The sequence below is a fragment of the Nothobranchius furzeri genome, chromosome 10 (genome assembly GCF_043380555.1).
Source record: "Nothobranchius furzeri strain GRZ-AD chromosome 10, NfurGRZ-RIMD1, whole genome shotgun sequence".
Lineage (NCBI taxonomy): Eukaryota > Metazoa > Chordata > Actinopteri > Cyprinodontiformes > Nothobranchiidae > Nothobranchius > Nothobranchius furzeri.
In genome coordinates this window covers 60,596,973-60,624,617 of record NC_091750.1, presented here as the reverse complement: position 1 = coordinate 60,624,617, position 27,645 = coordinate 60,596,973, and the positions used below count along the sequence as shown (strand labels likewise).

The window sequence follows — 27,645 nt, the reverse complement described above, 5'->3', positions numbered from 1 at the left end:
AAATAAACATCAGGAAACCATCACTCAGTCAGTTATGTTAGTTATGTTTCTTTTTACAAAAGATAAATGAACCCTCTGCAATGAATCACCATATTTACAAAAAAAAGAGATAAAAGAGAAATGGATTCTAGAGTTTTGCGTGTGTTTGTGGTGCAGAGATCCGTGAGGCGTTTCGAGTTCTGGACCGAGATGGGAATGGTTTCATCTCCAAGCAGGAGCTGGGAATGGCCATGCGCTCTCTGGGTTACATGCCCAGCGAAGTGGAGCTGGCCATCATCATGCAGAGACTGGACATGGACGGTGAGATGCGAGGACACGAGTGTAGAGTTTATTTTACTTTTTTGATTTTGTGCAGTCTTAAAGTACCACTGAGCAGTTTCCTGCACCGTACTGGTTGAAAGTGAAAATACATAAATGACCCTGCTGCAGCTTGCTGTAGCTAGCGCTAACAACAAGCTAACACTAACATGAACCAACCAATACTAAAATAAACCACAAAGTAAAAAGTTCACATTGTTGGACAAAAATGATCATATTAATTATTATTTACAAGTCCAGTAGCAACAAAGCTAGGTCACCATCAGTCTGTGATTTTTTTACCCCCCTCTAGCTCCCTTAAACTAGTGTAGGCCACGCCGATGTTTGCACTGGTTTTAGCTCTTTGCTTCCCTCCCAAAGACATTACTCTCCTACTTTTACTTTTGCTCCACCATGATACCAACATAAAAAGCAAACTCTTCTTGTGGTTTTTATTGACAATCGGCTGAAAATGCTAACCACTAGCATTACATTTAACAGCTGTAAAGCAGGTAAAGGACACCACCCTAAGTGTGGTGTCTGGCCAGCAGAGGGCTGCAGAATGGTGTCAAAAATTGAACTGGTCAAGTTTCCAACTGAACTATCACTGAGACCAATGTTAAAACTCTAGATTAAAGGGATGTTCCACCCAAAAGTGAAATTTTGTCTGTTGACATATTTCCCAGAATTAGATGATTATTTGTAACCAACCCAGTCATTCTCCTGACCTGGCTGTACTACTTTAGATTTAGCTTAGCATAAAACACTGTAAGTGAATGGATCCAACTAGCATTATGTTACTTATTATTTTCACTTGCAGTCAGCATGATTATTTAGGTCACCAAGCAGATTTGGGATCACTACTCAGTGATTTTAAGTTTTTTTTAATTATTATTATTATTTTGCTCACAATGCAATTGACTTATTCACTCACTGTGTTTTATGCTAAGCTAAAGCTAAAGGAGTACAGCCGGATCAGCAGAATGACTGGGCTGGTTACTAAAATATTTAAACTACTAAAATAGTTGTTTCCCACTCAACTAACTCTGGGAAATATGTTCATGTTTGGGTGGAATAGTTTAAAACACTAACTGTTGTTACTTTAAAATGGGGAATGTATTTTAGTGAACTGGCCATGTGAATGTTTTAAGTGGTGAATTTTAATGTGTTATAAATTAAAAATACTAGAACACACACTTGAATACCTCTCTATGTTGCTGCAGGCGGATGAAAAAATTTACTATTTAGTTCGCCCCCCAAAAAAGTTTCCCCTCTGCATTTAAAAAAAAAATGTAAAGAACACCAGGTGGTCAGCTGTCAAAAGTCAATTTCCCTGGAGACAATAAAATAGCAAGCCTAGCTGCTCTTTCCTCTTCCACTTTAACTCCACATGTAAATTCCTGGAGGATTGAAATTACTCTCCCGCATCAGAAACAATGCATTTGCTCTTTCAGAGGGCATTTTATCTGACTGCTCTTGGCTTTTGATTTCACAGCATGCCATAAATACCAAAGGTCAAAGCTAAAAGCTTTTTGCTTCCACGATTAACCGACCACCTGAGAGCAGCACCGTCGTTTGTTCTGGGCTGATACAGCATCTCCCTTTAAACCCTGTATTCCTCCGACTTCCATAATTTCCATATCACAACCTGCACAGTGTCTCTGATGCATTTTATGTCGTTAAACACGAACTCGGGAATGTATTTAATCAGCTGATATCTGGACTTATCCTTCTCTGAGCTTTTAAGCCTTAAATAATCTCAAATAAGATTCAATTTTGCTAATTCCTAGTGAGGTTTTCTTTGAGTCTTTCAGGTTGTGCAATGTTCTCTAACATTCTGTGTTTCTGGACAGTTCTGTCATCTTCTGTCATCTTTCATCGTTTCCAAAATTATTTCCAGAAGGCTGAAAAACTGTGATTGAGAGGAAATGTATTTTCTTACGAAGCATCATTCCAAGTAACTCTTTCTGACCATCTGTGGTCGAACTGAAAAACGCGGCTGTGATGCAGCTAAAATGTATTAATTGCCTCAGTGTGCTCTGTAGAATTAGCTCGAAATGATGAGTTAATGAAACAGAAGTTGCAGACAGATGAAACAAAGAACACTAAAGCTCCTCTTCTGTTTTTTATTATTAGATTTAATGAGCAGAACATTTAGGGAAACCATAAAGCATGCAGTGACATCAATCATGATAATAGGCCATTCGCACACTTATGAAATAAATCCACCTGTGGTTTTACAAGGTGTAGCTCTGAAAGTGTTCAGGCTGTTGATGGATATTATTAGCTTCACACTGCAGCAGAATACAAAATGCAAACCTCCACAAGTGAATTCAGAATCAGCAAGTGTCATGAAACGGCATTCGCTCTTGCAAAAGAACAAAACTGATTTAAATGAATGCTCCTGTTGTGCGTTGTGTTTGTTATGGATTAAAGTGCACCCATCTGTTTAGCTGTCTTTGTTCAGGGAGGGGAAATTGTGATTCTGTGCTGCTGAGCTGCTTGTCTGGTTAAATTCAGTCCTGCGTTCACCTGCAGGGGACGGCCAGGTGGACTTTGAGGAGTTCATGACGATACTGGGGCCCAAGCTGCTGTCGTCCGATAACAGAGAAGGATTCCTGGGCAACACCATCGACAACATCTTCTGGCAGGTGAGAGACGACGCTTCCTCCTCCCACCGGGCAGATGGTCTGTTTCTCATCGCTCAGACTCCCCAGTATTTACCAGCTCCGTCTTTATTGCCTCATCTACCTTACCTCTGGCTGTGTGTTTCAGCATTCAGAGCAATACTTACATCCTTAAGTGCAGCACCAGCCTCGGTACAGAAAGGAATATGCAAACACACTCCCGTCCCCCCTACCCACTTCTTCTGATGCCTGCCAGAGAGTTTAATCTTTTTTTTTTTAACTTGGGAGATTTGAAGGAAACCAGAGCTGGAGAGAATTAACTTTCTTTTTGTCTGTGATTCTGAGTGTGTTTATCATTCATGGAGCTGCAGGAGGAATTACCATAATAATAATGAGATGGATGAATCACCGTCTCAGTAATGGTGCAGCTTGTCTCCTGTTAGGTGTCAAAACTGGGCTCAGTGGTCATCTAAGGTGTAAGTCAGAGCTTTAGAAGTGGAGGTCTGTTGAAAGATAACAAATATCTTATCTGTTATAGCTTTTTGAGCAACCTTGGTTTATAGAAACAGATTACCTCTGACCAGATTGATAAACTTTCTGCTCGGAGCAAAAATATTCTACCTTTACTTTTACGTATCCTAGATTGGGTCACCAAGGTGACCAACCCAGAAGGAGAATCTTGACAATCCTCATCTCAGTGCTACTCTCTAGAATCCCTGATGGGGGGGGGGGGGGGGGGCTCCCTGTGGATTAGAGTTGAACTGTAGCCTGAAGACTGCGGCATCCTCATTGGTCCACCTCTCTCACCATCACTTGTGAACATGTCAGAGGTAATTGTAGCACTTCCTGTCCAGTGTAGAACACTTCTGGTTGGACTTTCATTTTTTCCTAATGAAATAAATGCGCTCAGCTACATTGATTGCAGTGTCAAGATATCTAAATAATATTTTTATCAACTTTAAAGAGGAGATATTATGCAACTCGTACCATTAGCATATTTTTGTGCTGCCGTTTGGGCCACTATAAAAACTCCAAACACAAAAGAAATCCACTGATTCATTTTTTGTCTGTGCTTCGTTTTAGGAATTATGTGCCTAAAACATGCTGATTTAATAAGTCCCCATTTGTGATGTCACAAACAGGGAAATTAGAATAGAATCACCTCTCATATGCAAGAGACGGCTGCTGCTGGAGGAGCAGCGGCTCTGCTATGAGCCCCTTCTGTTTATTGGAGTTTCTCAGCTTATAGCAGCCTGAGCGGGGGATGAGTGGGCGTGGCCAGCTTCAGCTTCTTTTCCTAACATGACAGAGCCCTGAACCGGCTTCTGGAAGACACTAAAATTGTCAAGAATAAATCAGCTGAAACTGCTTTATGTGAGGGGGATTGTGTACAAAGAACTTTGTGGTAACTAAAAACATTTTTAATGATTATTTCTGATTATAATCTGTCACACTGAGTTTTTCATGTAGGCTGCACATGCAAATAATTTACATCTATCTCCAGTGTTAGCTTTTGATAGAAAATGGGCAGTGAAATGCTTGGATTTGAAAATCCTCACATGACTATGTCACACTGTGAATTTGCATTCAAGGCCTCACCCATCTTGACTCGCGCCCGCCCACAGGAGAACGGAGGGTGTCTTGGTGAGTGACTTTACAACATAGCTGAATGCATTCTGTTAGCCAATCAGAAGCGAGGTGTGTGCATATCATTAATAACAATCAACAATCCTGCTGTTTTCAGCCCACCTCAGCACCAGCAAACCTCTGCATCTCAGAACAGGAGCACCATAGCTCTTTTTCAATCACTCATAAGGCATTCGTTTACACTATAGATCACTGCACATGTATCGAATAAACAAGTAAACCACACCTTTAAGAAACTTAAGAAAAAAAGTCATAACATGTCCCTTTAATGAAACGTGGTAGAAATCCTCTAAATTAAGGCCCTGTCCACACGTAGCCGGGGATCTGCCAAAACGTAGATATTTTTCTACGTTTTGGCCTGTCATCCACACGAAAACTGAGTTTTTTCACACGAAAACGGATCTTTTTAAAAACTCCGGCCAAAGTGAAGATCTGCGTTTTCTCCGTTTTGGGTGTCTGCGTGTGGACAGACAAAACCGGAGTTTTAAGGTCCGCAACGTCACTTTCCGCGACAAAAAAATGCTGACATCACGTGTGCGACCTGTGTTTACACTAGCCGACAGCATGGAAGCCCTCAGAGCTGCGCTCGCTTTATCAATTGTCCAAGCGCTTTTTGCTTGTTTGTTTTTGCAAGCGGAATTACTGCTCCTTGCGGAAGACCACAGACGAAGGACGAGGTTAAGAACGGGGGAAGTACTGCCGCCTACAGGTCTGGCATGTCCTTAACAACGTATTTATCTGGGTACGTGTGGACAGAGTTTTTTTTTTAAACGAGGTGGTGTGGATGCAAGTTTTTGGAGGGGCGGATATTCGTTTTTTTTTTTAAAAACGGCTACGTGTGGACTAGGCCTAAGTCAGAACTCATTTAATTTTCTCTTAACTGAGGTTGTTCAAGAAGTTGTCTATAGAAAGCCCTTTCCACAGAAGCTCCCCTCAAAAGGTTTGGATGAATACTTTCCATCTGCAGCTCACAAGCTCTTTCATGCTCCACATAAAAATGTGTTGTTTGCTCAGACATATTCTTGTACCTCTTAGGTAAGACATGCAACGTTATTGAGAAGTGCACAGTTGTGTGTGTGTGTGTGTGTGTGTGTGTGTGTGTGTGTGTGTGTGTGTGTGTGTGTGTGTGTGTGTGTGTGTGTGTGTGTGTGTGTGAGCAGGTTGTCAGGGCTGCAGAAGACTGACTATATAAATAGTGACTCACTGAAGCACACATTGGACCAAATATACATAGAAACTCTTCATTCAACTACTAACAAGGCAACCTTTTCAGAAAATTTAATTAAAGAAACAATTATCTAAGTCATCAGAGAAAAACAAAGAGGAAAATTATACTGATTTTAACCTCGGGATCACGGTGTGGCATAAAACACCTTCTTAAAATGAGAAACACAGCAGCCAAGAAGGCTGAGAACAAGAGAAGCGAGCTGAACAGTGCATGAAGATAAAAGTGGAGAGTGATGGGGATTGTGCATGGGTGGGGGTGGGGGGGTGTGTGCCCCACTTAAAGATTTGGGAATATAAAGGAAAATCACGTAGGGAGAAAACGAAACAAATCCCAGAGACTCTGATTCATGAAGGTCGCAGACTTTGTGCATCTCCTGGCTGATTTAGAACCCTCACCCCGCACAAAGCAAAGGTAGACCAAAGGAATAATGGATGGAACAAAATGACAGATGGGGAAAAATGGAGGAGCAGGAAAAGAAGGAGGGAGCGTGAAATGAAAGCACAAAGCAGGAGGATATGCGATGGGAGGAGGAAAAGGAGGGGGGGGGGGTGGAATGGTCAGAGGAAGTGAATCTCTGAGGACTGAGAGTTGCATTTTGTGAATGTCTGTTTATATTTCACAGCGCGCAGAGGGAGACAGGAGAGTCATTGTGTTAAAAAAGGGATAGATGGATGCATCACAGCGAGCCATAATGACTCAGTTGGCCATGTCTGGGTAATAAGGTTCTTAGAGGAATTGACATGCTTTGTTCACCAAAGGCTGGTCTGAATTATCGGGCTTCTGTGTGGGCTGAACTTAGTGTCCTTTTAAATTCAAGGAAATAAAACTCTTTTGTTTCTAATTCTATTTTCTTAATAAAATGCTCAATGCTGTTGCAGAATAAACATGTTCCTACACAGAAGCTAATTTGTTAATAAGCATGACCCATGACCCTATCCTGTGACACCATCATCTTGTTTTCCTCATTGTTGACGATTTGTGGCACTCATTCATGCTCTATAAGGCAGATTTCAACTCAACCCAAAGGTTTTCAGTGACATTCAGATTGTGACTCACAACTGATTCTATTGCTGCTGTTATTTTATGCCATGGGATGTCTAATTCATGCTATTTTCCTACTAAAACGTCTACTTTTTCCTGGTTTTCTACACCTGGACCACACCTTTTCATGCAAAAACCCCTGGCAATGCTCTAACATAAAGGCCAACCCTCTGATTTCATTACTATTTTTAATAAACCCAGTGTCTAAAGCATCAAAAACAGCTCCTAAACACAACTACATTTTCAAATTTCATCAGAGGTGTTGCATTTTTGCTCTTATGGGCCTAATCTTGTTGACCATAAATGTATTAAAGCTACTGAAATTTAACTGAATTGTGTTGATTTAAATTAATTTGGAATATTTACCTTCTTATCTGTGTATTGGCATTAAAAAATAAACTATCCTCTGTGCTCAGAATGTTGCCTCCAAAGAATTCAGAATAACAGGAAAAAGAGCCAAAGGCACCATTCCATCCTCCGAACTACCCAGATCCCAGTCCAAGTATTTGTGCAATGGGCCAGAACAACACCGAATCCTGGACGCTCGATCCAAAACATCACAGGACTTCCCCAGATAGCATGTCCACATGCTCTGATGGTTTCTGAACCCTTTTAAGCGCTGTTTTTGAAATCTGATCCAGAATAATCTGAAACCTTTCAAAATAAAACCTGTACATGCAAAAACAGGAGGTGTGTTTTTGTTCTGAAACCAAAACAAATACAACAAATAACAAGATGAGACAGAAACTGTGAAGTCAGAGTTTTGTAGGCTTTTACAACACTTTGGGGTTTTATTTGGACCACCTTAAGAAGAAACTACAAAAGAAGTGGATGAGATAAGAGTGCGGGGAACTTTTTCGGTTAGTTGGAAAATCATTATTAATATTTTATTTGAGAGTTTTTGCGACCAGTTTTTCGGCTAAGGAGTATCTCAGCATTCTGACCTAAACTTTCAAAACTCAGCCAACTGCCTTGCAGCATCGAGGCAGAAAACTAAAAGAAAAATGGCAGAAAATGGAACAAAAAGTGATTGCAAGTTGTCACTTCTGGTGACTTTTTTAGAAAAGGATCAGCAGGAACCAGCTTGTGCTGAGGGCCGGCAGGGTTAGACAGGATGGACGGCGCGTTAACACCTGTTCTTCTGATTGATGTGTCTTGGCTCTTTTTGCTTGTCACTGGTCCCTGTTCGCAACGTCCTGCTGCATTCTTGTTAGCCACAGGCACACACACACACACACACACACACACACACACACACACACACACACACACACACAAATCTGAGTTCAGTCAGATAAATGCAAAGACCACTGACAAGCAGACTCATGATTTCTTGTTCATCACTCAGTCTGTGTGTGAGCACAGAGCAGATGTCAGCATCCTCCAGCACCTGGGGGCAGTAATTGGTTGTAGCAGGTAGCTGCTCTCCCCTCATACACAGACAGGAACACTGTGCGTTCTCTGATCCTCCCTTCATGTCATCTGTTTTGGCATTGCAGACTCGGTCCTCCATTTTCCTGCATGCATTTAAGGCTGAGACAGAAATAAAGCAGCTGTTCTTGTTTTTCTGTCCTAGAACGTCCCTCAGGGTGGTTTAACTCAGGAACCAGGTGTACCTACTGATATGTTCCCCAATGCAACACATAAAGGATATCACAGAATGTCCAACATGTTTTAGTTTGTGATTCTCTGTTTTAAGGGCCTATCTGGAGGCACTGGAGCAACCCCACAGATACATTTCTCAGCTCTTCACAGAGCTCCAGAGCTCCCATCAATAATGTCCCAGTCCCAGATAGCACACGATAGATACCCCTAACATGCCTCGGTGCGTAAGAGTGGGTTTGTAAACAGTTGGCAACATTGTATGTGGATTAAACAAGTCAAGTGTTTGAATGATGTTGTTCCATATTAAACTTATATAAATAAAGGTGCAAATGCTGTGTATGACAGGTTTGCATGGACGTAATTTGGGGGGGGGGGGGGGGGACATGTTCCCCCCCCCACCCCCCCCCCCCCACCCACCCCACTTTTTCCAAAGTCAAGTTTTGGCCCCTGCACTTTTTACCATCCAAAAACAATATAACGCTATGTTAAATTGACACTGGTTGAGCTATAGGACCAAGCAGAAAACAACCGTTTGTGTTGAAGCCCGTTTCCCATTAAAGCATACTGTAAAGATCCCCCCCCCACACACACACACACACACACTTCTAAAGTGAAAATTACATCCATGCAGGTTTGTCAGCAAATGGCTCTTTGAGAATAATTATGGTGGTGCAGAAATAAATTTGTGTGCATCAAACAGTTTTGTTGTTTATATTTTTCAGAGATTCAGATGAAGAAAAGGGAGGAAATTGTATTTTTGTGACAGATAGTTTGAAACTGGGTCTTTGATAAGGTGCATAATTTGTGCAATGTAAGAAAGATGATGGCAAAAAAAAAAAACAGATGAAGTCTGACCGAATTTCTGTAGTTTCCAAATCAGGAAAGATTTTGTTAGTAAAACATTAAAAGTTGTGTAAAACACCTTTCAAAAATTACAATTCTAAATCCCTTTTATATATTTAGTCCTGACTTCATAAACTTGTTTTAGTTTGTAGGAAACTTAAATAAAAACATCCCCAGGTACTGAAGAAAGAATGAATAAATCAGCAACCAATGCTTAAAGAGCAGGTCAACCCCTACCAGAGTCTAACTCCACTCCCACTTCATGTTTGAAAAATGCAACACATGCTGTTGCCTGGCAGACCCAGAGGGCGGAGCCGCTAACAAATACACACACACTCAGGCTCACTACAGCATTGTGACATCATAATGTACCAGTTTACATCATAGCATACCTCTTAGCCAATAGCGGTGGCAGATTTAAAGTAAAATACAGTGCAGAGTTTTTACCTGACAACGGCACAACACTGCCAGTTTTAGAAATATTATTTAAATTTTAACTAAGATGCACTGAAGTGCCAAATTATTGACGACACGTGTCTGCAGCACGATTAGACACTCGTTTATTTAGTTTATCAGCAAAAAGAAGTTTATTTGGGAGTGACTTGCTCTTTAAAGAATAAATGTAAGTAACTGTACTTTAAAAGATGAAAAGAAAATTAGCTTCTTAGAGCTCTGGATTTTTGCACGGAGCAGTTTTTCTTGCTTAGTTTGAGCTCTGACCCCTTCATGGTCTCTCTCACGATTGCCACTTTGGCCGATTATTGGTTTAAAATTAGACCGAGTTTGTGCATCTGACTACAAAAGTGTGCGCAAAAAAAATGTGCGCAACATTAAGTTGACTAAGGACCTGGCTTACGCACATTTTGGACATGGAGAGCACCTGCAGTGCTGCTGCTGAGAAGGATAAAATAATGAAATCCTGCAGCATTATCACTTGTACTGCTTCGTTTTCACACAGAACAAGACCCCCCACACGCACACACACACACATGCGTGCACACTCACACAGACGCGCGCACGCACACACACACAGCCTGAAGCACAGAATACGGAATAAAGAAAATAACCAGGGGGACAGATTAAGACAGAATGTCATGCGTCTGTGACAGTATGTGTCCTGTCACTGTGACCCGATTGATCATGCGCCCTGGCTACTTGGAGAAGGGAGATCTCTGTTTGGCTGACTGGTTAGTGCTTGTGACTTTTACCTGGGAGTCTGGGGATCAAATACTGATTGGATCTTTTTATTTTCATATCCGCCACAGATCTCTCTGAGGAACTCAGCATTGACGGCATCAGCAACGCTGTGCCAACGCTGGATTTTCTCTTATTTGTTTTGCAAAAGCGCTTCCTTTCATTTCTCCACCTCACCCACAAATACCTCAGTTCATCTTGTGAAATAGCGCTTCCTTGATCTGCGGTCGAGATCAAAATGCTGCAACAAGCTGGCTTATGTATATGCATGAGGTCCACAAGGCACTTTGCATTGACTATTTATGGCAGTAAGTGGGCGTGGTGAGGGCGGTATGTGACTAAAAAGCAGCTGAGAACATTTGTAGATAGTTTCTGATCTATGAAGCGGAGATTGCGTGCAGCTGTGCGTACTCCATGTTTGATAGATCACATAAGTACTTTTTTTTTTTGCTGATCTTAAATACGGTTTTAGTAAGGATTCTATGCAATGTTTGATAAATGAGACCCCAGGACTTGAACACCCCTGAAATAGCTCATTACAGTGAAACATATCAGAAAATGTATTATTTAAATGTGCAGCAACAAGATGTCAATCAGCAGACGTCAACACCTGAGGAGATTTTTTATATAATCTATTAGTTTACAAAGGGGGGCGTGGCCTAAACCCAGGAGTTTGCTTACAAAATAACAGTCTGAACTGTGTTAGCTGATGCTAGAAATGTGCTTTTCTGATTGTTTTTGCTGGATCAGATTAAAAATTTTTGCTTCATAAACTTTGTGATTTTGACTTTCCACATGAGGACAAATGGTCTCCATGACTGCTGGAAGTATTTTAAAATTTGTTTGGAAGGGTGACCATCTGCTCCTAAGGATGAAGACTTTGCAAGACTGCATGCTTTTTAAGACTTTTAATCTATAAAAACAAAAATTAAAACAATCCAACATTGCTGCTCGAGTTCTCCATACTCGTCATCTTCGATGACCTGCTTTCTTTTGAAAAGCACATCAATGATCTCTCTTGTTCTGTGTACTTTCATCTTTTGCACTGCCAACCATCTTCATCAATCTCTCACAGCCAGCAGCACATCATCCACACTCATGTTACCTCTCGTATTGATTGTTGTGAGTTTCTTCTCTCCGGTGTCGGTACAAGATCTGCTCGGGTGCAAGATCGGCTCGGGGTCCGTCGACTGCCGATGACGTCAAAGTAGTTGATTGGCTGAACAGAACCTTACGGAATTACGTAATCACGTTACGTTGTTATCACGTTACGTTGTTATCACGTTACGTTGGTCCAGGCAAAATTTTCAGTTGGAAAGATGGACAACTTTTACAAAGAAATCCATCATTACCTCTTTGAAAATACACTTTTAGCATAGAGCTGCATGTATATTAGGGCTGAACGATTAACTGCATGTGCAATTAAATTGCGATGTGACAAAAGGAGATTTTCTAATCGCAAAGGCTGCAATTTGGCAGCGAGTGGTTAGCGCAATGCTAATATACGTGGAAAAACCCATAGGAATGCTAATGCTAATATCACCGATTACATTCTTACAAATTATGAATTAGAAACGTGCCAAATGATTACATTTGGAGTCTAATAGAAAGTAAAACCACCATCAATCAAATAAGTACAGACAGGTATTTTAGTAAAGCCAGAAAACTTTTAACTCCAGAGTTTTGGCTAGCAGCTATGAGCGTAACTGAACTACGCATGGACAAGACATCAAAAACTCTAAACACAAAATACTTCAATAAACGGGACACACTTCTTTCCTGCAAATACAATTTCACAGGTGTTGCTAATACCTATGATTCTTCAAGGGATGTGCTCAAAGAGGAGTTCAACATTATGAATACAATACGTATAGTGTTTTATTTTACAAATACCATTATAAACACAAACTTACGTCTTAAGAAACATTATTTTAATAATGAAACTGCTAAATTCTTTCCAACAGTATAGATGTGTAGTGTATTTTGTCCGAGTGGGTTTGCCGTACTTTGACATCATTGGCAGTCGAAGGACCCCGAGCCAATCTTGCACCCGAGCAGATCTCATACCGACACCGGTTTACCCAACAAATCCATAAACAGTATTTTTACAGGACGGCGGACCATCACACAATGGATGCTCTACATGGAGGCGGATTATTTATTGAAAAATAAAGATGGATGACAAACACACTAGAAAAACATTGATTCAGGAGAAAAGTCAGTAAGATGTGTCAAACAGGAGAATTATGACATGATAGCTTGTTGGTGTTGGAAACTTTACCGATGCACATGAAGCTCAATTAGTCTGAACAAACAGTGTTTGATCAACTGGGATTATCTGGTTACTCTGTGTTATTCCATCTGTGGAACATCTATTTGTCAAAATGGGAATGACAAAAGACTCCATCCCCAAACTGGTGGTGTGCCCACATCAATTTAGTCAATTCAGATCATGTTTTGTTTGTTTTTCACAGCTCTTCCGCTTTGATTAATTTAGTTTGTTGAGTTACTTCTTTTTATTTTCACTTATTTTTACTCCTGCTGCTTTTTCTTTTTGGCAGTTCCAGGTCCGTGAGAAGGAAGGAAAGCAGTTTCAGACTGGTCATGACTAAAGTTTAAAGAACTCGAGTTGTTTTTCTTTATTGCAGCTACAAGCTCTGCTTGAGTGTGTGCCGTTTATGAGTGAAAAACATAACAAAAATGTGCAAAATTTAAATTAAAATCTTTTATTTTTATTTTGGCTTTGCCTCTGTTTTATTTTGTTCCTGTGTGTGCATGTGTGTGTGTGTGTGTTGCATACAAATGCATCTTTCCATACTTAGTGTAAAATCCTAAAAAAGGCAACACAAATAGAAAATCAGGAGACATTCGATGCGAGGAGACATGCAAAATGATGGAGATCTGACTCTGCAACAGATGTAATCATGTGAATAAAGATCAGAGGGCACGGTTCTCAACTGGAAAAAGTGGAATGCATCCTTGATGTCTTGTTTATGAATGACTGTAGAATAGAAAAACAGAGAAGCACCAATGAGATCATCCCTTGTAGAGAATGTTGCTCCTGTCAGTGGTGTGAAGAGAAAACTGGGCCAAACAAAGAAGAACCTGTTTCATGCAGCTAAAAGATCTTCTCTGTAGGCAGGATGTCATAAAGCCATAACGATGAGGTGAGAAGCTCCAGGATCCAGGGAGCACTCAGAATCTGCCGTGGTTTCTACGCATCTGTAGCATCATGAATGTCCTGTTTTTGACCTAAAGGTTATGATCTGCTGCGTCTGCTCGAGCAGAGACATAAAGTCCCTGACACAGGCCTAATCTACATGAGATATAGGCCAAGGTCTTTCATGCACTCTACTCATCTGAACCGCTTCACCTTTTACAGCTCAAGACAAAGACGAAGAACTCTCTTGATAAATACATAATCAAACAACGTTTCTTATTGCCAATAATAATGTGAACCCAATGTTCAGTCAATCTGTGAAATGTTATTACTTGATATTATAATCCTGTGATCAGTAGTATTTTACAAGTAATTATAATCTTGGGCAGCTGCACTAGATACTGATGTCACAGAGTAATGTTTAAGTCACATGACACATTTCCTTTTGTCTGATCCAATCAGAACCTTCGTATCTGACGCGAGGCGTGGTTTTCTGAGGTGTTTGTATAAACCCTCTTTTGCATGTCAAATTCTGATTCGCCAGTAAACCAAAATATGACAATTATAAAAAACTAGTGCACGCCACCTTTTCTTTAGTTCAAAGCGTTCTAGAGAAGTCTTGGACAGGCCATCCGGACTTCCTCTTCTGCCAAAAGAATCTCGACAAGTGGATAAAATCTGTTGCAAGTTACACCTGACCGCAACGGTTCCTTCAGGATAAAAGCTGAACCTCACGACCCCTTCAGGGTTTCGGAGATGTCAGTGATAACCTGTCGTGACCTGGAAGCATTCCAAGACTAGTTTGGTTGGCACCGCTGCTTTTCTACCGACTTCGGTTCCAAGGAAGGTCCACGAGGACCTTGGCATTCTAGATCTAAAGGGAGGCTTCCCCTGGGGTACGTAGACTGGCAGATGGCGTCTCATGTGTGTTATAAATCTCCTACTAAAGTTTAGAGCGAAACATTCACTCCCACTCAGAACTAAATGCTTCTCCGGATCCGTTGGTTCGGTGGTAAAGTTAGTCTTGTTTAAATTGTGTAGAAATAAATTTCTTATCTGTTTTAAACCTGACTCTCTCTCTTTCCTTGGAGTTAATACGAAGTGTCACTTAATCCCTGCAATAAAAAGTTCTGATCTTCTGGTTAAAATATTCAAAGATCCATCAGATTGATATTTCATATTTCTATGGAATCTCACATTTTATGGTTCATAAGCAAGATGTAAATGATCCATCGTTACACATCAAAAGGAATAAGCTTGAGCATCTGATTAGAAAACCTTCCGGGTTCATCCCTGTGGAGGTCTCCTGCTAAGAAGAGATCCAAGGACAGATCCAGATCCTACAGCAAGGAAATTCTCAATGATCTGGGAATGCTTTAGGGTTCCACGGGAGGAGCTGGTAAGAGGGATGTCTGGGTTACCTCTTGGGCCCAACTTTAGATAAGCAAAAGAAAACGGATGAAGGATTAGTGAACATTTTCCTATTTTAAAATGTAAAATCAGGTCTAAACACATTCTCAACACATAATCATACATATAAAGCATTCATTATGGATAAATCCATGATGAAAAGTCCATTATCATGTTTCTTTATCTTGGTTAGGTTCTTCAAGGTTAATTACAACATGTTTCTCATCCACCTATCAGTCACACAGCCTCATGTTTCTAATTATGCAGCTCATTTGACTTTGACTCACACACAGATGAGCAGTGACCTGCTCACAGACACTTTGACATGTGACCAGACTTCTGATTAAAACAGAACCACTGAGATGTGACTGATTTTGAAACTCATCATCCAGGTTTGAAGCACCTGTTGAGGGTTTTGCATACTGTTTTAGTGGATAAACTGAGTTGTTTCCAGTCATTTTCTCCACTTTTAATGTGCCAGTTTGTGTTTTTCTCCATCTGTTTACTTTATTCATCTTTTTTTTCGTGAACCTCGTTGTCCTTTCTCCATTCCCATCCTCTCTCCATTGGCGCCGTGTTTTCTCCATCTTTGCCATGCCCGCCTTAGTATCTCCATCTGTTGTGTTAAACTGTGTGACTGGTTGCTTTTGAGGATATCAATGAGGTAAATATTTAAGACACATGGGTAGGTGTTTTGTTTAGTTTGAGTGGATTTTGGTAGGGAATCTGCTGAGGTTGCAAGGACATGAATATTTGGAAGAGAAGAGAAGGCAATAAGGCAGACAGAAAGAGGCTGCCGTCAAGTCTGACACTGGTGACAGCATCATAAATCATGAACACGTACTCGCAGCTAAGCACAAAGATGTAAATGTGCCAATTTGTCCATATCGGCTGACAAAGTCATTGCACTGATTGAGTTTTCTCACTGAAAAATCCTCAGTTTTGCTTCTTTACATTAAACTCACATGTCTCCATAATGCATCATGTTCCAAACCTTTCTTCATCCTTTCCACATTAAAGTTGTTCTTTATCTTTAAACTTGCCTGTTTGTGTTCTGAGTGCTGACGGTTGCATCTCTGCATCAATCTCTGTGCCCCTGCAGTTCGACATGCAGCAGCTGTCTCTGGATGAGCTGAAGCAGGTGCTGTTCCACGCCTTCAGGGACCACCTGACAATGAAGGACATTGAGAACATCATCATCACGGAGGAGGAGAGCCTCAACGAAACCTCAGGGAACTGTCCTGAGTACGAAGGAGGTGAGGAAGCTGTTCGCATGGAAACTTTACTATCATGATTATACAAACAGCGACGAGGCGAAGGGTTAAATATACAGGAGCAGCTGGTATACCAACTGAGCTGTCTCATCAAATCAAGTTGTTTCCACACTGATCAGAAAATCAATGTACTGTCTTATTTGTGTGCTAATGGAGCGGTTGCACATTAGCACAACACAGGGATTAGAAGTGAGAGAAGAATCACCTGGTTTCAGATCTCACCCCTTATCTTTGTTTCATTCTTCAGTAGAGTCACAGGGAGCTGGCGTCTAACTCCAGCAGTCATTGGGTGAAGGGGGCACTCTGTGCCGGTTACCAGTCCATCATTTGGACAAACAGAGACAACCACTCATACACTAACTCACGCCTAAAATTAAATAAAAAAAACAAACATGCATGTTTTTTGGTCTGTCGGAGGAAAGCCACAAGTGCACGGGGAGCACACGCTAACTCTATGCAGAAAAACTGGGATTCAAACCTGCATCTTTATTGTTGCAAGACAACAGCTGTGCCAGCATGCACCCTGGTTTCTGGCTTCTCTTAGAGAAGAATTGGACCAGTTAGAGCGGAGCAAGAAAAAACAAAACAACAATATAGAATTTTGCTTTCTGTAAAAACATTAAAACAGCTAACAAGAAAATCTGTGGGACTGCAGTGGAAACAAAAATAGAAAAAATCTAGGACACAGGGTGCTAATGCAGCTTCTGTCAGAAACATCTACTTTAAATAAATGTAAACCAACATATAATATCTAGACTTTAAAGGTATAAAGCACTCGTTCAATCAAGCATTTGCAGTGGTGTTAGGTAATTTTATCTCCCATCCAGGATTACCTTAGGGAAAGTTCAACACACAGGGGTTATAATAATCAGCTGATCAATAACCAATACCAATAATCGACCAACAATAAACAATTTAGACTTTGCAAAGTGGAGAGATGAAATGATACACACAAGTCGGTAGTCAGTTCGCTCTCATTAGACAAAACCCTCAGAAAGCATTTATTAAGGCACACACAAAATGATAAACACACACACAATTACACACAAACATTCGAGGTTCTCACGGCCTCTCAGGCAGGAAGACACAACAGGTGCAATTTCTAAAACAACAGAGCTGTCTGGCCCATAACCCAGAGTACTACTGATAAGGGGGACACCAGCACCAAGTCTGGTACCGAGGGCAAGGTCAGTCCTCCCTGTTAGAGCTTACAAATCCTGTCTGTTCCCAGAGAAATAGAAATGGATGAACCTTCGTTTAACCTCCAGATGTCTAACCATTAAAGACATTATTAACAGTAATATCAGTTTTCATCCAAGTGGTCTCTATGATAAATGAACCACACTTGTATAGCACCTCTCAGAGTAAGGACTCCAAAGTGCTTTACACTACAGTGTATCATTCATCCAGTCACACACACATTCACACACTGATGGTTATGAGCTATGATGTAGCCACAGCTGCCCTGGGGTGCGCTGAAAGAGGCGAGGCTGTCGAGCACAGGTGCCACCCTCCGACCACCACCAGCAGGCAAGGTGGGTTAAGTGTCTTGCCCAAGGACACAACAGCAGAATTCACTGTCCGGAGCCGGGATCAAACCTGCAACCTTTCTAGTACTGGACAACCCGCTCAACCTGTTGAGCTACTGCTCTAGAAGGAATTCATGTCTTGTAAGTCGTACTCTGGTGGAAAAGTTTACCGGAGCACCATTTCCAGGAAATTGTAATGAGTCACATCAAAGCTGAGCTTCAGACTTATTTTCTAATATTTGGACCTCTCGCCCCGGATTGGATAACAGCAACGCAACTCTACCACTGACTTGCAATGTAGATGTTTTAATTAACACAACCCTGAAGGAGCTTCTGCTGTGTGGTGAAGTTGCTAATGCTAACAGCTTCTCCTAGCCGAGTTGTTCTCTGCAGTTTCCTGGATGTTAAACCAACTGTCACAAGTTGGGTCAGGAGGAAGTTTAGGATCCAAAAGATGCAGGAAACCAGATGAACGAAGCAGGAGATGGATGATGAAAATAAAAATCCTTTATTTAGGAGTAATCCAAGAAGGCAGGAACCAAAAACCAAAAGTCCAAAAATCCTAATATCTAAACCGAGAAGTCAAAACACTAGAGACCTAGAAACACTAGAAGCTAGAGAGAGGAATGAGACAAAACTGAGAAGAACACTGAACCGACAAAACACAAAGACACAGACAGGGTTTTATACACAGGGGAGGATAAGAGGGAGATGAGCTGCAGGTGTGTGGGGAGAGAAATCAGGTGAACTCAATTACTAATCAGGGAGAGGGCAGTGAGTTGAAGAGAAAGAAAAATAACATGACCTAAGATTAAAGACAGAACCTAAAAACAAGAAGAGCAAAATAACTAACTAATAATCTGGGGAAAGAAACACACTAAAAGAGACTAATAGATGAACAGCTGAAACTAAAGGAAAACACTACAGAAGGAAAAACTACAGGGGTGTGACTAAGGGGGACCACGGGAGCACAGGACCTGGAGGGGGATACCTGGGGGGGGGACCTAGAGGGGCTGCAGATCTGGGGACACATGAGGAACACAAGGAGACACATGAGGGAGACATAGACGAGGACACAAGAGGGCGCTAGGAGACACAAAAGGAGAACCTAGAGACGGACGGAGAACACAAGGAGACACATGAGGGAAGGAGCAGACGCAGACCATGACACCAACAGCAGCCTTCCCCGTCGTGAGTCAAGATGGGTGAACCCATGAATGTTCAGTGACCGTGTGATGTAGATCTGTCAGGCTTTCTAAATCCTAGAGTTTCACCGTCTATTTTATATCAGAAGTTAAGGCAGGAGATACATGTAGGAGACCATTTTCATGTTCAGCCTGCTTGAAAAACTCAGAGACTGACAAAAATCCAAAAAAGTTTCAAAATTGTTTTTCAGTGTTCAACACCGTTTACACACTGTTTACAGTGTATGTACATTCTATTTGTATAAACTGTTTTGTTTTGTTTTTTCTATTTATTTTTTAATTGTTCAGTCCTTTGTTTGAAAGCACTTTGAAAATAGTTCTTTTTTTACAGAGTGAAAGTGTGAGATAAAAAAATGTGTTTAATCTAAAAACTCCCTAACCTCATCATGCCCAGCCAGCACATATAGGTGGGCCCCATATGAAATACATATGGGAAAGCCATATGGGTCCCAATAGGGTTTGTCTGCGGTTTCCATGGTAGCCCCGCTGGGGTTTGCCCACAAATATTTTGGTGGGTCCATGTTTGAGTAAAACACTCTGAAAACCCATGTAGGGCCATTAAAACGTATGAGGGCAAAATATTTCTGGGTAAACCCCCATGGGACCTCCATGGCAATCGCGGACAAACCCTGGTGGGACCCATACTATACATCTTGCCCATAAATATTCCACGCGGCGCCCACATATGTGTGCTGGCTGGGGGAGTTTAATAAAATATGTTTATATTACAAATATGTAATGAATGAAAATAAATTTGAAAAGACAAATATATCTGCAAAAAACTCTTTTCAAGTATAATATAAACAAAGGCGAATGAATTAAAGAAGAATTGGAGAATAAAACTCGGCCATAACAGAACAGGTTTAGGCAGAAATGTGTTATTCAGAGAGAGCAGGATTCTGTCTGGACCGGTCTTTAAAGAAAAGAAAATCCAATTTAGAAAACAATAAGAAATAAAAGCTTTGGATAAATAGAAAAGAAAAGTAATCATTGTTGTTTTTGAGCAATGATAATGAAACCTAAAGCATATATTTTAACCTGTAGATACGTGTACGCTGAAATAATGCCGCATAAAACAGAAATGTGAAAATGCCACAGTAATTTCCTGTTTTTTATGCCTTTTTATGTTTGCACGTGTATTCCTCTATTGTTGTGGCATTCCATCAGCCTGTTTCTGTTCCCTGTTGGAACAAGAACTTTATTCTACGGGATTAAATGTTGTATTATTGTGAGATAGAACAGATGATAAAATCAGTTTATTTCAAGGGTTTCAAAGGCTGCAAGTGTGGAAAAAGAAGGGATATTTTAGAAGAGAGGTTGCAAAAAAAAGCTTCTGCTGGGAAAAAAATCCAGCATCATTTTAGGAGAAAGATTAAGAGAAAGAGGCAGATGGGTCAGAAAAGTAGGAAACTTAGAAAGTTAAATCCACCGGGGGATGGTGTGCAGTCTCAGGGAGACCTGTAGGAGAGGGCTGTGAGGAAAGGTCAGTTAAGGAGAAGAATCGGATCTGGACGCTGCAGTAGAGATTCATATACTGAAGAGTATTAAAAAGTACAAAGGGGAGAACATCTATCTTTCTTTCTCCTCGCATTTAACCTTCATCATCCTCAGCTTCCCTCTTTCATCCCGACTCCTTTCCCATCCTCTGCCTGTCCTGCGGGACCTCGGTACCTTTCACAATTCCCTTTGGATCCATGAGGCAGAGCTCTGGCGCTGACTTGTTAATGCAGAGCGTGATTCTAACAGGCCGAGACGTGAGAGAAAACTTTGACTGTTGAGCCACGTCTGGCTTTTTATCCTGTTTGTTGTTACTGGTTTCTCGCAGTCGTGCATGTTTGTAACCAGACTGTGCCTCTTAGTTGTAGTTTTTTTGTTTGTTTTTTTTTTGGTATGAGAGACACTTTTACTTTTAATCTGGGTCACAGACATAAACAGCGACTCAATTCACCCAGAAATCGTACCTGCTGTTTCATCTTTCATTTTTTTATTTTAAAGAACACACACACTGCCAGACAGAAATGCTCAAATCAAACATTTTATCTACAAGAGAGGCGTTAGTTTTTTAGCATTACTCTGTGAGACAAAGCAATCTCAGCCTGAAAGTATGTTTAGAGGCGTTCCAGAGGATTTACCTGCATGTCTATGCTTAGAAGTGCTGTAATTCCATAATGCAGCTCCAAGGTTTATAACTAATTTATTTCTGCATATATATCACCCGCAGTGTCAGATTTTAGCAGATACTAAAAGATAACGAGAAAAATTGGCTGAATCCTTGGTTATTTACTCAGCGAGGTGTGTGAGTGTCTTACTGTTTTACAGACTCTGGTCCCTTTCCCCATTGGGTAAAAGTTACTAAATGTTTTTTTAGTTGTCAGTTTCAGTTTCACCCAGTTGCCTTGGGACAGCAGTAGCTCAGGAGGTAGAGCAGGTTGTCCAGTAATCTGAAGGTTGCAGGTTTGATCATGGCTCCGACCAGAGAACACTGCTGTTGTGGCCTTGGGCAAGACGCTTAACCCGCCTTGCCTGCTGGTGGTGAGGGACCGGTGGTGTCAGTGTTCTGTCAGTGCGCCCCAGGGCAGCTGTGGCTACATCGTAGCTCATCATCACCAGCGTGTTAATGTGTGCGTGAATAGGTGAATGACTGATTGTGTTGTAAAGCACCTTGGGGGGGGGGGGGGGTAGAACCCTAAGAAGACACTATACAAACACGGGCCATTTGCCTTCATGACTAACAGCACATAACTTTATTTATTTTTTTAATCAAACCAAGGATTTTGATTTAGCCGTAAGTCGCCAATCTGTGTTTTTGCAGTGTTCCTTTCTAGGTTCAGCTTTCAAATGTTTGGATCGTTTTCTACTCCAAGACACCATTGCTTGGATCCCTCTGCACCACGAAATCTGACTTCCAGCTCTACCCCTGACAATTTTCATCTTGGTCAGAGGCTGTGGTACGTGGCCGTAGGAGAGCCCCCGTGGTTGATCCCAAATCCCCACCTGACCTCAGTCTTTCAAACCGCTTTTCTCCACTTGCTGAGGAACAACCAGCTGATTCCTCCAGGCCTCCTCTTCCCTCCCAACCATCTGATCCCATCTAGCGGGAGCCTGTAGTCTGGAAGAAGCAACCTCAGCAGTCTCTTCCCCCTCAGACCTCAACCTCTGATGCCTGACGCAAAATACTAATGGATGCTGTGCGTCGACACTCTGCTGGACCACCTGCCCTGGCTCAGGAGGTGAGCTCCTCCACCTCAAACCCTCCAGATCCCCGACATCACAGGAACCCAAACCCAGAATCCTCCACTACTCCACAGGAACACAAATCAGGAGCCCTCTACACCCCGTCCACTGTTTTCACCTACCACTTTGCTGGAAGGTGATTCAATAACCAGGAATGTCCGCTTTTTTAACGTCGTGACGAGATTTTTTCCATCAGCCACCATACCTGCTCTCCTAGATAAACTTCCTGGTCTGCTGTGCTCCATCCCAGCTTCAGTTAAAAGAGTGATCATTCATGTGGGATCAAACGATGTTACACGCCGGGAGTCTGTCATCACTCAAAAGCATTTTAACCATCTCTCTGACATTCTGAAGGGCAGTGGAATGTCTGTTTTCATCTCTGGCCCGATCCCCACAGTTTCTCATGGATATGGACGTTTTAGCCGTCTGCTCTCTCTCCACTCCTGGCTTCAGTCTGCATGCAGGTCCCACAGTTTTGGTTTCTTCGATAATTTTAACCTGTTTTGGAATCGTTTCTCCTTTTTCAGGCGAGATTCACCCTAACCAACATGGCTCACGCATGCTAACCGCTAACATCCGGTATGCTGTGCAGTCCCATAGATATACATCTATGGTGGATTCCCTTCCACAGACATGGCGGTTTACATCCCAGAGGTCTTCACCTTCTTCGGCCTTTGCTCAAACCTCCACTTCAAATAACGTCACTCCCTACAGTCCTCCCATGAAGCAACAGTTGACAAACCCAAAAGTTTCCCTATTGCAGTTCATTTACCAACCAGCAAAGACATAAACTGTATTCATGGCCGGAGAACCCAGAACGCCAGATATTTACGACCCATCCCTCTCCAACAGGTTAAGAAGACAAATGTTCTCCAGGATTCGGTTCAGTGTGCCCTGTTAAATGCCCGCTCCATCTCAAACAAATCCTTTATTTTAAATGAGCTGTTCACCAGAAATAAGTTGGACTTTTTATTTCTTATGGAGACGTGGCAGCAAGATGGATGTTTTGTACATTTCAATGAAAAATGTCCACCAAACTGCTCTGTGTTTACCACACCACGCCCGACACGTCGTGGTGGAGGTCTTGCTGTGGTCTTTAAGGACTAACACGTCTGTAATCTGGTGAAAATGGCCCTTTTACAACTTTTGAATGTCAGGTCATCAAAGCAGGGTTACAAAATGTATTTCACTGTATTTTAATCTACCGACCTCCCAGTCCAGCTGGCCCTTTTCTCTCTTAATTTGGAGATTTTCTATCATTAATGATCAAACTAGAAAAAGTTTTAATCCTTGGTGATTTTAACTTACACATTAATGATCCTAATTGTAGCACAGCAGTGGAGTTCATGTCTATTATGAAGTCTTTTAACTTAGAGCAGCACGTTTCAGGCCTCACACACAAAATGGGCCACACTCTAGAACAGGCCTATTCAATTACTTTCCCTACTGGGCCAGATTTCAAAATCGTGGATCAGCTTTGGGCCGGATACCCAACTCTTTATTATATATTTTACGGACAATGTTTAAATATTAAATTTTAATATTTTGACTGATGTTACCTCTACCACTAATACAATGACAACAAAAAGCAATGCACAATGTCTTTTATTGCTTTAATGATCTGTATTAATTTACCAGCTGCAGAGCTGGTAATACAAACATTTGTTTTATTAACCTCCAATAACTCAGTCGCAGCTACTAAATAAACATTTACAATAACCATAGCTTGACCGTTATTCTTGCAACTTTAGTGGGAGAGGTGGCACTTTTTGTTTTGAACAAGAAATGGAATATTTGGCTCATAGGAGCTGAGTGCAATGCGCAGACAGTAGTGCAGAAAGGATTCAGTGAGAGAGGAGCGCAGGTTTGTTTTGATTGCATTCATATGGGAAAAGCTGGATTCACAAATATAGGTGGATCCAAACATACTGAGAACAGTCACAGCTACAATCTTGAGGTTTGGGAACTGATGGGCATTGATCTGACTCCAAAACTTAGCGGGGCCATTTGTGCGCAGCTCTTGTGGCATCGTAAGTGATGACTGCATGCCCACCAACTCCAGCAGGAACTGTCCCTCATTGATAGAAGAGACCACTTTCTTAGCTTTGATGGACAATGTTTCCTCAGCGATGGCAGCAAATGGATCTTTCGTTAATTGCATCGCCTCTGTAGGAAGTGACAGATCCTCCAGGCAACTGGTGAAGTTGTCCTTCAGTTTCGTGACTAAACCAGTCATTTCTGCCATGACTTTCAGAGGAGAGGTGGCTTTACGTAGTGTGGGAAAATGTAGCATTCTTTCACCAGTCAAGTCAGTTGCGAACATGTTTAGTTTTGCCTGAAAGGCGCTTGTTTGCTCCACAAGCTGGACTGGGTCATTGCTGGGTCACAGCTAACATAGACATGAATATGTAGAAGCCACACTATGGCAGCTCCAATAGACAGCACCAGTCCACGGGGTGTCTACGTACATATGTCCCTGATTGCTAAAATGGTGTTGTGTTCAAGTGCAATATCAGTGTGGGAATTTAGAAACTTACATGCTTAAACAGTTTTTCAACAGTTTTTTTTTCCGTTGGTGGTTGGGGGATTGGGTGAGGTGGGCCAGCTGGGTAGGGCCCACGGGCCGCCATTTGAATAGGCCTGCTCTAGATCGTGTTTTCTCTTTGGGACTAAAAATCAATCATTTAAATGTTGAAGAGGTTCAGGTGAGTGACCACAGCTGCCTTTTCTTTAATGTCCTATCTAATGTTGAATCTGTCCCTCACAACCTAAAATCAAAGAGACGTGTATCAATAATCAGCAGTGGATGGATTTTCTAGATTATCTGACAGCAGCTCAGTTCAGGGTGATGATCCAAGCTTGTTCATCCAGTTATTGGATAAACAATGCTGCAGTATCTTAGATAAAGTAGCTCCTGTTAAGCAGGTTACTTTTTCTAGCAAGAAAAGCATGGCTCTGTACCATCGGTTTTCAGACATGCAGTTATTGATCCTATCCTTAAAAAAACAAGTTTGGACTCATCTCTTATAAATAAAGCTTTGATTGATTGATTGATTGATTGATTGATTGATTGATTGATTGATTGATTGATTGATTGATTGATTGATTGATTGATTGATCTCAGCCTAAAAACTACAGACCCATTTCTAAATCACCCTTTATCTCTAATAATTGGAAAAGGTTGTGGCAGATCAACTGATTACTTTTCTGGAACGACACAACAGTTTTGTTAAATTCCAGTCTGGTATTCGTAAAAAGCATTCAACAGAAACAGCTTTGCTTAAAGTTTCCAGTGACATCATGATGGCTACAGACAACGGGGAGTTCACAGTGTTAGTATTGTTAGATCTTTCTGCAGCTTTTGACACTGTTGATCACCGCACCTTAATTAACAGACTTGGTGACTCAGTGGGGATCTCTGGAACTGTTCTAGACTGGTTTAGATCATACCTTTGTAACAGAAGTTACAGTATCTGTATAAACCAAATTCTACTGATCTGTTCTGTGGGGTACCCCAAGGCTCTGTTTTGGGTCCACTGTTGCTGCTGCTGTACATACACCCTCTTGGACAGATACTTGATTATTTTCATAATGTCTCTTATCACCTATATGCAGATTATATTCAGCTGTACTGCTCCTTTAAGGATTCTGAGCTCTACAAACTGAATTACTAGAGTGTCTATCAGCTATCACCAGCTGGCTAGAAGATCCCTTCCTTCAGTTAAACTCTGAAAAGACTGAATGTCTGATCATTGCCCCTGACAGCATGGTTCCCCTGATTAGTCTAAAACTTGGTCATTTATCCTCTGCCGTCAAGACAAACTTAAGAAATTTGGGCGTTATTTTTGACCAATCAATGTCTCTTGAAGGTCACTCAAAAACGTTGGTCCAAAACTGTTTTTATCATTTAAGAAATATCTCCAAACTGCGAAGGTTGGCGTCAAAACATGAGCTTGAAATGGTTATCCATGCCTTTATCTCCTCCCGTCTGGATTACTGTAACACTCTTTTCACATGTTTTAACAAAAAAGCCATTGACCGCCTTCAGTTGGTCCAGAACTCTGCAGCGAGAATCCTAACTGGAGCAAACAGAAGAGCACACATCACTCCTATTCTAATGTCTCTCCACTGGTTACCCGTTAACTTTAAAGTTCATTTTAGAATCCCGACTATAACTTTCAATTCTTTACATGGTCAAGCTCCTCCCTATATTACTGAACTGTTAAAGCCTTATGCTCCAACCAGAGCCATCAGGTCCACACACCAGAACCTTCTAGAAGTTCTAATGACCAGATACAAAAGTCGAGGTGATCGCTCCTTCCAGACTGTTGCACCCCGACTCTGGAATTATCTTCCTTTATCCTTACGTAGCATTGACAGTCTGGACACTTTTAAAAAACAGCTAAAGACCCTTTTTTTAACTAAAACTTTAATTTTCTTATTTTTAACTCAAATTTTTAATCTTTCATCTGTTTATGAAATTGTATAATTTTATGACTTAATTTTTTCTGATGTTAATCTGATTCTGTTTTGAGAGCATTTTGATTTTACGATGTTAATATATTTATGGTTTTATGACTTTGTTTTATTTTGTTTTGATCTACGTGAAGCACTTTGTGATTCTATGTCTGTGATAAGTGCTATATAAATAAAATGTACTTACTTACCTTTCTTTAAAAATTGTTATTATTCAGGATTCTTTTACATTTTTTCATCGCTGACGAAAAGCTGCTGTCTTGGTCCAGATGTAGCAAAGCAAACCCAAAACATGATACCAACACCACCATGTTTCAAAGATGAGGTGTGTGTTTTCATTCTTTTTGAACATATTGTCCAAAAGTACAATAAAATGTTCAAACCTCTTGAAAACTGAAGTGTGAGAGTTGTTTTAAGTGGTTTTAGTTCTTTTTCATTTTAATTTGGGGTTTTTTCTATCATCTGAATGTACTTTGTTGCAGTTTTCCTGTCTGATTAGCATCATTCACTGCATTCTGAGTTTTTTTTTGTTTATGTTTTTTGCTGTTAATGACGCAACAACTGACTTTCCTAAATATGTAGTGAAGGCAAAGCAACCCCTGTTTTTTGGGGATCACAAACCCCCTTTTTAATGATTATTTCTGATTAGAATCAGTCATTCTGAGTTTTTCATGCAGGCTGAATATGAATGATGATGCAATTTTCTGGGTTCCTTATATGGGAAACTTTTTACTGATTGGCTTAATGAACTGAACTGTACTTGGAATGTAGACAATAGACGGTGAAACTCAGGATACGAAAATCCTCACAGATCACGCGGTGAATTACCGTTCATGGACTCGCCCATCTTGACTTACAATGGGAAAGGCTGTTGT

At 41.1% G+C, this 27,645-nt stretch overlaps 1 protein-coding gene across 1 annotated transcript in view; it reads left to right on the top strand.

The window, feature by feature from the left end:
* Positions 1–27,645, top strand: part of caln2 (calneuron 2) — a 47,390-nt gene that overhangs the window by 15,941 nt on the left and 3,804 nt on the right. The window contains exons 3-5 of the mRNA XM_070555845.1: positions 157–300; positions 2,836–2,948; positions 16,155–16,308. Coding sequence (XP_070411946.1) covers positions 157–300; positions 2,836–2,948; positions 16,155–16,308 — 411 coding nt within the window. The remainder of the gene's footprint in view (positions 1–156; positions 301–2,835; positions 2,949–16,154; positions 16,309–27,645) is intronic.